The following is a 14053-nucleotide window of genomic DNA, read 5'->3' as shown; positions in this document are numbered from 1 at the left end:
GAAGCTCTTACTAGCTCAGAAAATTCTTCCCAAGGTGTCTCTTTTATGCCACTATGACCACAAAGAGCAAACAGAATCTTTTTCAACATGATAACCCTTCAAACACGAATTCATAAAACATTTATGTAGTACTCTGTGCCCTATAAGTATAGGGATACACCAAGGTCAACCAGAGTCCCTGCTCTTAGGTATCTCACATTCTGATACAGAAGAAAGATATTTATTTATTTATTTATTTATTTATTTATTTATTTATTTATTATATTTTTTTCTGAAGGAAAGATATTTATAAAGCAAAAGATTAAGGGCAATAACAGAGAAGCACAAAGCAGTTGTAGAGGAACATATGAAGGGTACATATCCTACCCTGGGGCCATGGAAGGCCTCCTAGAGAAGCTGCCACTTTGGCTAAGACTTTAAAGGACGAACAGGAATTGTCCAAGGGAGGGAGGGAAGTGTAATAGGGCCAGACATGAAAAATGCTAAATCTGAGAGATTCCAGTATGTACAGCTGAGTGAGGGGAGTGTCTTCTCTTCTTCAGGCTACATGTTCCCAGTTTCTTCCCCTCAAGCATCAAGACTAGAGTTTTAGTTCTTTCACCATTTTGGTGTTTCTCATTTGAAACTGACAAGCCAAGTCAGTCCTCAGAACTGAAAAACTGTCATGCTGTATCTACTCAGCACACAGTAGGGGAGACTATCCTTCCTTCCCTCAGATACTTAGTCTCGCCTTGTCTCAACACATTCATGAGGTTGTTTCTTTATATATGTGACAGACACACACTATCATCTAGGGTTACTGTTTTAGGAATAACAAGCAGGAACAATCCCAGAGATTTAAAAACTTACCTAAGTCTTAAAAAAAAACATGCGTTTAAGGGAATGTCAGAGATTGCCATATGTACAGAATTAGAGTAGATATGTTTTGTAAATTGTTCTGGTTATCCATTACTGTATAGCAAACCACCTTAAAACTCAGTGGCTTAAAATACCAAGATTTACTTTGCTGATTAATATGCATTTTGAGTAGATCTGGGAGGGAGTAGTTCATCTCTCCTTCACTCAGGGTTAGCTGGGACAGCTCAAAGGCTGGAAGCTAGAATCATCTAAAGATTCACAAACTCAAATTTTGGGCAGTTGATGCTAGCTGCAGTCTGGGGACTTCAGGTGAGGCAGGAACATCTATACATGACCTTTCCACATGGCTGAATGGCTTCTTTACAACATGGTGCTAGGTTCCCAGGGTAAGCATCCCAGGAGGATGAGGAAGCAGCTCTATTAGTTTTGCGACTCACTTTTGGAAGTAATATAGCTTTATGTCCACCACAGTAAGTCCTGTGCAGATTCAAGGGCAAGGAACAAAGATTATACCTCTTGAGGAAAGTCAATGTCACACTGTAAGAAAAGCAGGTGGGATGAGATATATTGGTGTTAGGATCTTTGGAAAATACAATGATCTGCAACATAAATAAAACTCAGGCAGTCCAGGTGACTCACCGGTATAGCGCCACCTTCAGCCCAGGGCGTGATCATGGAGACCCAGGATAGAGTCCCACATTGGGTTCCCTGCCTGAAGCCTGCTTCTCCCTTTGCCTGTGTCTCTCCCTCTCTCTCTCTGTGTGTCTCTCACGAATAAATAAATAAAATCTTTAAAAACAAAACAAAACAAAACAAAAAACAACATAAATAAAACTCAAAATTGAATTAATTTTAATACCCCCAAGGACAGGAGGTAGTCTGTGATGGGGGAGACAAAGGCACAAGAAAAATTATTAAATTTTGTTACTCCTATAGTCCATTGACAAGTCCTTGAAACAGGCAGAGTGACATTCCTCTAGGGACTCAAGTGACTTGATGTTGATACTTTGCTGAGGGCAAAGAACAATCTTAGCCCAACCCCCAGGATCCTGTGAGTCTACTTTAACATATAGAAATTCCTTTGGAAATTTTCTTTATCTCTACTCCTCACAATATATGTTGGCAATTATTCCCCAAGCATATGCCCCACTAATATCCATCTGAAGGGTCTCATGACTCAGGCTTTATTAGCTAGTAATAAATGACCTTTTCCCAAAAATAGTTAGCCCCCATCAAGGTCCTGGAAACCTTGCTTCCAAAATTCCTCAGAGACTTTCACTATCCCTGACCCCCTCCTAACTTGTAAGTCTATAATGGGCCACTCCTCATGACCCCAGTGCAGCTCTTTCTGCCCACAGGTCCTGTGAGCAGGACATCTCAAGAATTCTTTCTTGACTGTTGGCTTTAAGCCCTAACATCTTTCCTGCATCAGTCTGCTTTAGAATGAAGGATATTCAGATTGGCTTCTCGTTACTACTCCTCCAAAGCATATTTGAGTCTTTTAAAGTCTCTTTTCTTTTAAAACCAGCATAAGCATGTGCTTTCCTTATTACAAAAGTTATTTCATGTTTATTATAGAAAATGTGTAAAACATAAATGCAAAAGAGAAAGAAATAAAATTCCCTGTAATCCCACAATCCAGGGATAACTATTTAATACTTTAACGCATCTCTTTAGTTATTCACTCATGTGTTTAATTAAATGTCCTTCCTTTCTTCTTCAAACGCTTCTTCCCTTCCATTAACATATTTAATGGGCATATTCCATGTGCAAGTGCTAGTCTATATGCTAAAGTAGAGTGATATTTAAAATTAAAAGTAGGATTGCTGCTCTCAACAAGTTTACATTCTATTGGGGGAGACCAGGCCAGTGTGACTGGAGTGTAGTAAACAATGCAGAGGAAGAGTAAAAACTGAAGTTGTAGAACTTGACCAGGGCCAGATCATGTAGGCCCCAGTAAAGATTTAAATTTCACTTTAAATGCAGATGGATGTCTTGGACAGTTTTCAGCAGAACAATACGATATAATTTAAAGTTTAAAAGACTAACCTGAATGGCTGCAGGGCAACAGCTCACTATTGCAGTAGCAAGGAAATGAGACGATGATGGCTTACACAAGGGTAGGCATTGTGAAAACAGAACACATTATCTAGTTTTTTTTTTTCATTATCTAGTTTATATTTCAAAAATCAAGCCAGAAGAATGGGTAACAGATGTGATGTGAGGGATGAGGGGAAGAAAGAAATCAGGGATGATTCTAGGTTTCAGCTTTGGCAACTATGTGGAGATGGCATCACAGTAGATACTAGGGGAGGAACTGGTATGGAAAAATAAATAATTACATATTGCCCATATTAAAGGTTGAGATTCTACTAGACATTGAAGTGGTATGTCAAACATATAGTTGGTTATACAAATCTAGAGCTCAAAGATGAGGTTAGAACTGAAGACAGATGTTCTGAAGTCAGCATAAAAATCATATTTAATAGCATGATACTATATGAGATCACCTAGGAGAGAATACAGAGAATGTAGCCTAAGACTAAAAGAGTGGCCACGGCCCCTTCCTCAGCACTTCCTGCAGAGGTGGCAGCTGTCTCCTACTTGGCATCATGGCTACCCTCAGACCTCTGGTAAAGTCCAAGAAGTACATCTGGCACATGTCAGTCCGATATGTGAAAATTAAGTGCAACTTGTAGAAACTCAGAGGCATTGACAATAGGGTACACAGAAGATTCAAGGGCCTGATCTTGATGCCCAACGCTGGTTATAGGAACAAGAAAACAAAGCTGCCCAGTGACTTCCTGAAGTTCCTAGTCTACAATATCAAAAAGCTTGAAGTGTTGGGACACCTGGGTGGCTCAGTTAGTTAAGTACCTGACTCTAGGTTTCAGCTTAGGGCATGATCTCAGGGTTGTGGGATCCAGCCTCCCATCCAGCTCCATGCTCATCAGGGAGTCTTGCTTCTCTCCTTCTCCCTCTGCCCCTCCCCCTACTTGTACACATGTGCATATGCTCTTTTTTAAGATTAATAAAATCTTAAAAGAAATAAGCTTGAAGTGCTGACATGCAACAAATCTTACTCTGCAGATATTGCTCACAGTATCTCCTCTAGGGACCACAAAACCATTGCGGAAAGAGCAGCCCCGCTGGCATCTGTCAACAGTCCCAATGGCAAGCTGCTCAGCGAAGAAAATGAATAGACAGCTTAAGTGCATGTCATATTTTAATAAAACCATAAAACTACACACACACACACACACACACACACACACAAAGACTGTCCAGTCAGGTAAGGAAGAAGACTGAGGGAATTTCCTTTTACATAAAGGAGAAGTAGGAAGCCAAAATAAGTGTTTCACAAAGAAAAAAAGCAAATATTGTGTGGAATGCTTACTGAGAGGTCAAATGATAAGACAGAAATGTATTTATTGGATTTGGCAAGATGAAGGTCACTGGCAATCTTAATAGCAGTTTCTGTGAAACGAAGGAAGAAATACCTAACTCAATGGGAGGAAAAGAGAGGGAGGTAAGTGTAGAGAGAGCAGACACTCAAATGGTTTTGATGTGAAAGGGAATAAAAAAATAATTCAATAGCTGAAGTTGGACACAGGGTCAAGGGAATAATTTTTAAAGGATAGAAGTTATTTGAGTGTGTTTGTAAGTAGATGGCAGTGAATGAATGTAGTGATTTTTCTAAAGACTGTGATGGAGCAAGAGACTGGGCTGGAGTATGTAACTGCAGGCTTAAGTCTTTGAGTAGGAAGGAGGACTTTGAGAGGAGATGAGACATCTCTTCCACAATAATAGAAGGAAGAGGATAGTGGTAGAAAGATGAGGGAGTTTCTTATTAACTTCTATATTCTTGGTGAAATACTGAAGATATCAGTGAGGAAAAGGGGACATGAGGCAAAAAAGATATAAAAAGAAATCTAAAAAGCAAGACCAACAACTGTGAAATAAATAGTTCTGGAGAATGAAAACTGAAACTGTCAGGGAAATGTAATGGTACTGTCTTACGGCATTGAGTGGTTGGTTATTTGAGATTTTTGTTCAGTAACTTAAGTGAGATCAATTAGGGACACCTGGGTAGCTCAGTCAGTTAAGCATCTGCCTTTGGGTCAGGTCATGATCCTGGTGTCCTGGGATTGAGCCCAAGTCAGGCTCCCAGCTTAGTGGGAAGTCTGATTCTCCCCTCCATCTGCCCCTCCCCTGCCCACTCTCTAATAAATAAATAAAATCTTTTTTAAAAAAGTGAGATAATTTAACAGACATAATTTCTATGAGTAATATTAAGCAACTCAGTTCAGGCACAGGATAAGCAGATTAACTGAGCTTGATCAGGGTTGAATATTGCTCAGAAAACAAGGGGCAAAGGTTTGAAGGACATTTGTATGGGTGGATGGGAGTTATAATTTTGGGTCACAGATTACAAACTTTGTTGTTTTTTTTTGTTTGTTTGTTTTTTAGATTACAAACTTTGTAACAAAGGAAAAGAAATGAGGCAAAATGTACTTCCTTCCAGGTTTATTGTTTATAAACCTAATATCACATTACATAAAGTGTTGTCTTTATAACATTTTCCCATTTCAATAGTCTTCAAACTATTATTTTACTTATCTATTTTTTAAAGGTACTCAACCAGAGATCCTGTTTCCTTTATTTTATTTTATTTTATTTAAGTAAGCTTTATAGGAACCCCAATGTAGGGCTTGAACTCATGACTCTGAGATCAAGAGTCACATGTTCTACTGTCTAAGCCAGCCAAGCTCCTGTCCCTCGAAATATTATTTTAAATGGCTAGAGTACATTTCAACACATAGATATACCAGAGTATATGTAATATATGTAATAATCTCCCTTTTGCTAAACATTTAGATCATTTAAAAATCTTTACTATGTGTAACACTCTCAATTTGTAACATGCTTATAAAACATCTGTGCTCATTCCCAACTGCCCCAACCCCCTTTCTAATTACTTTTTTAGGAAGTATTTTTAGGAGTGCAATTACTGGGTCAAAGAACATGTACATGGTTTTTCTATTAAAAAAAATAACTTGGGGATCCCTGGGTGGCTCAGTGGTTTGGCACCTGCCTTCAGTCCAAGCCGCGATCCTGGAGTCCCGAGATTGAGTCCCACGTCAGGCTCCCTGCATGGAGCCTGCTTCTCCCTCTGCCTGTGTCTCTGCCTCTCTCTTGCTCTGTGTCTCATGAATAAATAAATAAAATCTTAAAAAATAAATGAATAAAAATTTAAAAAAAACTGCAAGGTACAGAAAAGTTTGAAGGACAGTACAAAGAAGTTTTTTTTTTTTTTCCCTCTCTGAACTGTTTGAGTAAGTTGCTGACATCAGGCTCCATTACTACCAAGTACTCTAGTACATTTCCTACAAAGATATTCATTTGGGTTATAGGTCTTAACCAAATGGAATTTATCACAGGATTGCAAGGTTGGTTCAATATATGAGAATCAATGTACTAGACCATACTAATAATAATAAAGGAGAAAAACCAATGATGATCTCAAGAAATTCAGGAAAAAGGATCTGAAAACTCCAACATCTTTTCATGATAAAAATCAGCAAACTAGGAATAGAAGGGAGTTTCCTCAGTCTAATAAAGGACATGCACACAAAACTCCAGCCAATACTATAATTAATGATGAGAAACTAAAAACTTTTTTCCTTAGACTAGGAACAAAACAAGAACATCTGCTCTCTCCACTTCTACTCAACAGTGTATTGGAAGTTCTGTTCAGGGCAACAAGGCAAGAAAAATAAGTAAAAGGCATCCAATTGATAAGAAAGACAGAAAACTATCCCTATTTGCACGTCATGATCTTATACACAGAAAGCTCTAACAAATCCACATATGCACACACACAATACTACCAGAGGTAAAAAATAAGTTCAGCAATGTTGCAGGATACAATAACATACAAAAATTATTGTTATTTCCACAAATTAGGCATAAGTAAAAAAATGAAATTAAGAAAACTCCATTTACAATAGCATCAAAAACTACAATACTTATGAATACACTTAACAAAAGAAGTCAAGATTTGCACACAAACTATAAAACATCACTGAAAGAAATAAAAGACTTAAATGGGAAGACATCTTACGTTCATGGATTGGAAGACAATATTAAAAATAGCAATACTCTCCAAGTAATCTGTGGATTCAATGGAATCGCTTTCAAAATCCCAGCTAATTTTTGCAGAAATTGATAAGCTGATCCTAAAATTCACATGGAAATGCAAGGGATCCAGAATAGCTTAAGCAATTTTTAAAAAGAGGAACACATTTGGAGGACTCACAGCTCCCAATTTCAAAACTTACTACAAATCTACAGTAATCAAGGCTGTATGGTACTGGTACTGGAGTAAGTATAGACATATAAGTCAATGGAACAGAATTGAGAGTTGAAAAAAAAAAAGAGTTGAAAGTCAAGAAATCAATTCATACATTTATGATTGCCTGAATTTAGACAGTGGTGTCAAGACAATTCAATGGGGAAAGAACAGTCTTTTTAACAAATGATTCTGGGGTAACTGGATATCCATCCACATGCAAAAGAATGAAGCTAGACTGACTTCATATCACATAAAAATTTTTATTTAAAATGGATTAAAGAATCAGGAGAACAAATATTGTTAAAATGTCCATACTACCCAAAGCAGCCTATAGATTTAATGCAATTCCTATCAAAATAGCAACAGCATTTTTCACAGAACTAGAACAAATAGGGCAGCCCCAGTGGCACAGCGGTTTAGCGCCACCTGCAGCCTGGGGTGTGATCTTGGAGAGCCAGGATCGAGTCCCACGTCAGGCTTCCTGCATGGAGCCTGCTTCTCCCTCTGCCTGTCTCTCTCTCTCTCTCTCTCTGTCTCTCTGTCTCTATGAATAAATAAACAAAATCTTAAAAAAAAAAAAAAAGAACTAGAACAAATAATCCTTACATTTGTATGGCACCACAAAAGATTCTGAAAAGCGAAAGCAATCTTAAAAAAAAAAAAAGAACAAAACTAGAGGTATCACAATCCCAGATTTCAAGATATACTACAAAGCAGTAGGAATCAAAACAGTACAGTACAAGAAAAACAAAAAGATATATACATACTCATACAACTGAACACCAAAAAAACATTCCAATTAAAAAATGGGCAGAGGGACGGACACCTGAGTGGCTCAGCGGTTGAGCATCTGCCTTTGGCTCAGGGCGGGATCTCAGGATCCAGGATCGAGTCCCACACTGGGCTCCTTGCAGGGAGCCGGCTTATCCCTCTGCCTGTATCTCTGCCTCTCTCTCTCTCTCATGAATAAATAAAATCTCTAAAAAATAATATAAAATAAAATAAAAAATGGACAGAGGACATGAACAGACATTTCTCCAAAGAAGACATAGAGATAGCTAACAGATAAAAAGATGTTCAACATTACTCATCATCAAGGATATGCAAATCAAAACCACAATGAGGTATCATCTCACACCTGTCAAAATGGCTAAAATTAAGAACACAGGAAACAATATGTATTGGCCATGAACTCTTGTATGCCATTGGTAGAAATGATTTTTAGAAACCAGATATGAATGTTAAGTGCACTCTTTGGTACTGGGGTTTCATGCTCCCAGGTTGGCAGTGCTAATCAATGGATGCGTATATGTGTATATAGAAATATGTGCGTATGTATATATAAATATATAGGAAATACATAATTTATACTGTGGGTGATTTTGGTTATTAAATCGATTAGCCTCTTTTACTAATACTGGGATATATAAAACATGAGTAGTAACTAAGATATTATATATGAAAGCATTTCATAATTGCTAGAGCTGGACAAATTCCAATTATTTTTTAGTATGATAAAATGCAAAGACTTATCTTTAGGATTATTATTCAGATGTTGCTCACTTGTATCACCACTCTTATTGTGGAAACTCTTGCCGTATAGTTGGTTAAGTATTTTGAACAGCATTCCTGCCATTTCTCACCATTCCTTGAAACCCATTTTAAGTTATTGCTTTATCACTGTTGTCAGATATATCACACAGTGCGAGGACTCCCTGCTTCTCTATGGCAGAGTGCAAATCTGTTATGTCATTTCATCTCTTCACTACCTAAAAAGGTTTAATGAATTCTTTCAAATTCTGTTTAAATGTCTTTGACTTTTATACATTCTTCCAAGCTCCACTGTACTGCCACAGAGTACTTCTGTAAAAATAATTTTCATATTATACCATTGTTTAGAAGTCTGTTTTCCCAGCTAGAAAAGCGTAAGAAATGTGTTCATGCTCAATTTAGATCAGTGTCTTATTCAATTGCATATTCTCCAAAGCAAGGACAGCCTTATTATAAATATGTGTTGAATATCAGAATCAATCCTAAGGATTAATGCTTTTACATTTAATATAGCTGTAATTAATAATTCACAGATCCTTCTGGAATAGCACTAATACAGCAGCTACCAGCCTTATATGGCTACTGAGCACTTGAAATAAACCAAATCTAAATTGAGATATACACCTTATTTCAAGACATAAAACATTTCATTAATAAATTTTTATACTGATTACATGTTAAAATAATATTTGAATATATTGGGTTAAATAAAACATACTATTAAAACTCATTTCACTTATTTCTTTTTAACATGGCCTTTCTTAATGTGGCTACCAAAAAATTTCAAATTACATATATACTCACATTATATCTCTACTGGACAGTGTTGTTCTGAGTTTGTGGGTTAGCAATGGGGAATAAAGAGGTCAACAGATCGAAGACTAGGGATCCCTGGATGGCTCAGCGGTTTAGTGCCTGCCTTTGGTCCAGGGCATGGTCCTGGAGTCCTGGGATCAAGTTCCACGTTGGGCTCCCTGCATGGAGCCTGCTTCTCTTTCTGCCTATGTCTCTGCCTCTCTGTGTGTGTGTCTCTCAAGAATAAATAAAATCTTAAAAAAAAAAAAAAAAAGATCGAGGACTAGATATATGGCCTCCTAGAGAAAGGACAGTAAATAAAAATCCTTGCATAGCTCTAAAACTTTGCTAGCTAGGGGAACCATCCATTCAAATGGATGCTACTAGAGAGACATGAGAAAATGCAGGCATTGAAGAATATATATTATCTTAGTGAACTGACTGTTTTTACAAAATGTCTCCAGGGGTTTCTACTCTCTAATCCTGCTCTAACATTATACATACCTGTACAGAGGAGGTCAAAAGCTGTACTGCTCTCACTTGCTTTCTCTATGGACAACTTATTTGTTCACCTCTTTATTTCACTTAGTCAAATTTGGATCCTTTGGCCTGAAATAAAAACTCCAGATATTTGTAATCCCTTTTTTTTTTCCCCTTCAGTCTCTTACCTCAATAGCACCCTCTAGTAATGTACTCTTTTCTCAAATCTAAAGTGTCTCTGGGGTGAAGGGAAATAAGCATTTAGTTAATTTTGTCATTACTGACCTGCATTTCATATTTCAGAGTCATGTGGAAGCACCAGGATCCCATTCCTACCACTGAAATTAAAACAAACAAATAAAAAAAACCAATTAGCATGAAATTCTTTGGGGGTGGCCAGTGATGTGAGAAGATAATAAGACAATGCAAAGCACTGAATTTTAAGAACAAAATTTATGAAATCTTATGGCAGGATATAGCAGACTCTGTATAAGTTATAGAATTGATGAAATTTTGATATAGAAAAAAGGTAAGTACAGTATAAGTTCTCATAAATTCCCTCTATAAGTGGATTCTTACTGGATTAGTCAATATTCTCCATTCTTTCTGTAAAATATACTATTGATAATTAGGATAAGTTTTTTTTTTTTTAAAGGGATAGAAGCTTATTGACTATAGCACAAGGGAACAGTGGGCAGAACAGCAAAGGAGACTGTCTGCCTCTCAGAATAAGCTTTAATGTTCACAGCTAATTAGCTACTCTAGTACTTCCGTGCACTTTTATCCAAATAGCTGAATTATAAACTTACTAAGAGCCAGAGAGTTATGTTTGTTCCCAAACCTAATGACACTGTACTTAGTTATCAGAAATGATTGCAAAAAGACAGCTGTTGTTTCTATGAAAACTATTTAAAATGCTTAAAACAGGCTCAATAAAATAGAGTTGTTAAAAAAAAAAGTTGTTAATAAAAATTGCTGTTGAATTAAGTGTGGGTAAGATATCTATCAGATTGAGGAAAATAGTAAAAATCTAAAGATTCCATATTTAGGTCTTAAAATTCTTCCCAAGTGTCTCTATTTTAAATAAACTGCTTTCATTTTAGGGTTTTTAAAAATTTGTTTTTTGATGCAAGAGAAACTAAATAGAACTATAATAAGGATTCCATATTCAAAGGCCATGCCATGTATCAAATATCTGTCAAAGATTATATAACTGTTTTAATGAAAATAAAATTTGAAAGTAGGTATATATATAATTTTACAATAATTCTAGGTTTTGAATTTTTAAAAATTAGCTGACAAAATATCAGTCCCTATTATACCTTACAAAAAGGCTTCTACTGTGATATATTCAGTTCAATTCAACAAGCATTAACTGAGTGCCTCCTATTAGCTAAATTCAGTTATGGTTACAAAGATAAGCTCCAGTCATTTGCCTTAATAAAGCATACAGTCTAATGGAAGAGACAGGTAGATAAGATGCCAATAAGTGGAGATATGATAAAGAGATAGAGAGTACCACGGGGAGCACAGTAGAGGGGTACTTATGAAAGATGACAGAGAAAAGAAACCAGGGAAGCTAGCCTTAAGGGTGTGTAACAGTTGGCCTTAACAAACATGGTAAATGAAGGCATCACCAAATAATCTGTACAAAGCCCCTTGAGAAAAACTTTAAACATTTGTAACTTTTGCTTTTAAAAAAGATTTATTTATGAGTGCACACGCACAAGAGTGGGGTGGGGGGGCAAAGGAGGAAGGAGAGGGAGAGAATCTCAAACAGATTCTAAGGTGGGCGTGGAGTCTGACGCAGGGCTTGATCCCAGGACCCTGAGATCACAACCTAAGCTGAAACCAAGAGTCGGACACTTAACTGACTAAGCCATCCAGGCATCCCTTGTTATTCTTGCCTTTTTTAAATTTTATTTTAAGATTTACTCATTTATTTGAGAGAGGAAGAGAACACAAACAGGAGGGTCAGAGGTAGAGGGAGAGAGAACCTCAAGACTCTGTAGTGAGCACAGAGCCCCAAGCAGGGCCCGATCTTACAACCCTGAAATTATGACCTAAGCAGAAACCAAGAGTCAGAGACTTTTAACCAACTGCACTACCCAATGCTCCATTAGTCTTGCTTAAAAAAAAAAAAAAAAAAATCACTTACTGTTTGAAATGAGGTGACAGAAGTAAACAGTTACTGCACTCATTTTACTAAAGAAATGAGGAAGCAGAATCACTGAGGTCTTTTTTCCAAAGGAAAAATTAGAAAGTGCGAAGGTGGAAAATCAATGGAAGACGGGGAGCTCACAAACTGTGGGTTAAAGCCACACACAATATACTGTGAGATAAAAAAAATTAAAATGTAGTGGGATGACCATTCTAAAAGGTAAACTGGCCACTTAATCATGCTTTACTCAAGAACTGTTTTTGCCTAAACCTTTTTAAATGTTGTCTTGTACTGTTTATTGTATAGCATTAAAAGTCTGATTTTCAGAGATCTCTACAATTTACTTCCTTTCAACAATCTATTTCGAATGCAAAGAAATGTAATAGAAGAGCATTACCTTTCTCTATACAATGTTTTCTATTTTGCCACCTTAAAGAAAACTATCAATTTTTGCTAAAGCATATCAGTTTTGAGATATAATTCACATACTATAAAATTAATTTACCTAAAGTGCACAATTCACTTGTTCGTAAATGTTCAGGTTATGCAGCTATCATTATCTAATTTTAGAAGTTTCATCATCCCAAAGAGAAATTTCACATCTATTAGTAGTCATTCCTTATTTGTCCTCAAACCCCCTCATTCCTCAGCCCTAGTCGACTACTAATGTAATTTTTTGTCTCTACAGATTTGCCTGTTCTAGAGTTTTCATATAAATGGAATCATACAATATGTATCTTTTCTGTCTGGTTTCTTTCACTTAGCATATTTTCAAGGTTCACTCATGTTATAGTATATTTCAATAATTCATTTCTTTCATGGATGAATAATATTCTATTCTATGAATATACTACATTTTATTTATCCATTCATCAGTTGATGGACCTTGTTACAAATTACATGCTTGTGTCCCCACTCCACCCATTTGGGGCTTTAACACCAAATGTGACAGTATTTGGGTGTGGAGCCATCAGAAAGTAATTAAGTTTAGATGAGGTCATGAAGGTAAGGCCCTGGGATCCCTGGGTGGCGCAGCGGTTTGGCGCCTGCCTTTGGCCCAGGGCGCGATCCTGGATACCCGGGATCGAATCCCATGTCGGGCTCCTGGTGCATGGAGTCTGCTTCTCCCTCTGCCTGTGTCTCTGCCTCTCTCTCTCTCTCTCTCTCTCTCTCTCACTGTGTGACTATCATAAATAAATAAATAAATAAATAAATAAATAAATAAATAAATAAATAAATAAATAAAAATTGGAAAAAAAAATGAAGGTAAGGCCCTCATGATGGGATTAGTGTCCTCAGAAGACAAGGAAAAGATAGGACCTCACTCTCAATCTGCCTGGCTTGCAACAGGACAGGCCATGTGAGGACATGGAGAAGTAAGTAACCTTCTGCAAGCCAAAAAGATCTTACCAGGAACCAAATCAGCCAGCACCTTAATTCTGGACTTCCCTGCCTCCAGAACTGTGAGAGAGAAGTCTGCTGTTCAAGCCACTCAGTCTATGGTATACCTAAGAGTGGAATGTATGGACCATATGGTATAATTCTGTGTTTAGCATTTTGAAGAACTGCCGAAGTGTTTGTCAAAAGCAGCTGCGCTATTTTCCACTCCCATGAGCAATATATGAATCTCTCTACATCCTCCCAATACTTGTTACTGTCTTTCTGATTACAGCCAATCTAATGGATTGAAGTGGTATTCACTGTGGTTCTGATTGGCATTTCCCTAATGATTGCCTCCTGTAGAATGTTCTTTATTATAGATTTATTTTTCTAATGGACTTTTTTATTTTTTAAAGATTTTATTTATTTGAGAGAGATACAGATATAGTGAGAAAGAGCACAAGCAGGGAGGA

At 37.0% G+C, this 14053-nt stretch overlaps 1 protein-coding gene across 13 annotated transcripts in view; it reads right to left on the bottom strand.

The window, feature by feature from the left end:
- The window catches only part of ACER3 (alkaline ceramidase 3), a 158521-nt gene that overhangs the window by 73586 nt on the left and 70882 nt on the right, over positions 1-14053 (bottom strand). For 9 of the 13 annotated variants that reach the window (XR_013362289.1, XR_013362288.1, XM_077867159.1 and 6 more), the window contains one exon: positions 10325-10377. The exons of 2 other annotated variants lie outside the window; for them this stretch is intronic. Coding sequence is in view for 7 of the 11 variants with exons in the window: in XM_077867159.1 (XP_077723285.1) it covers positions 10325-10377 (53 nt within the window). In the remaining 4 variants the exon portion in view is untranslated. Of the gene's footprint in view, positions 1-9568; positions 9593-10063; positions 10169-10324; positions 10378-14053 lie in introns of those variants that run through there. 2 more of the 13 variants (XM_077867167.1, XM_077867168.1) reach the window with 2 other exon arrangements.

Source organism: Canis aureus, chromosome 23 (genome assembly GCF_053574225.1).
Source record: "Canis aureus isolate CA01 chromosome 23, VMU_Caureus_v.1.0, whole genome shotgun sequence".
Classification (NCBI taxonomy): Eukaryota; Metazoa; Chordata; class Mammalia; order Carnivora; family Canidae; genus Canis; species Canis aureus.
This window is presented reverse-complemented; position numbering and strand designations above follow the sequence as displayed.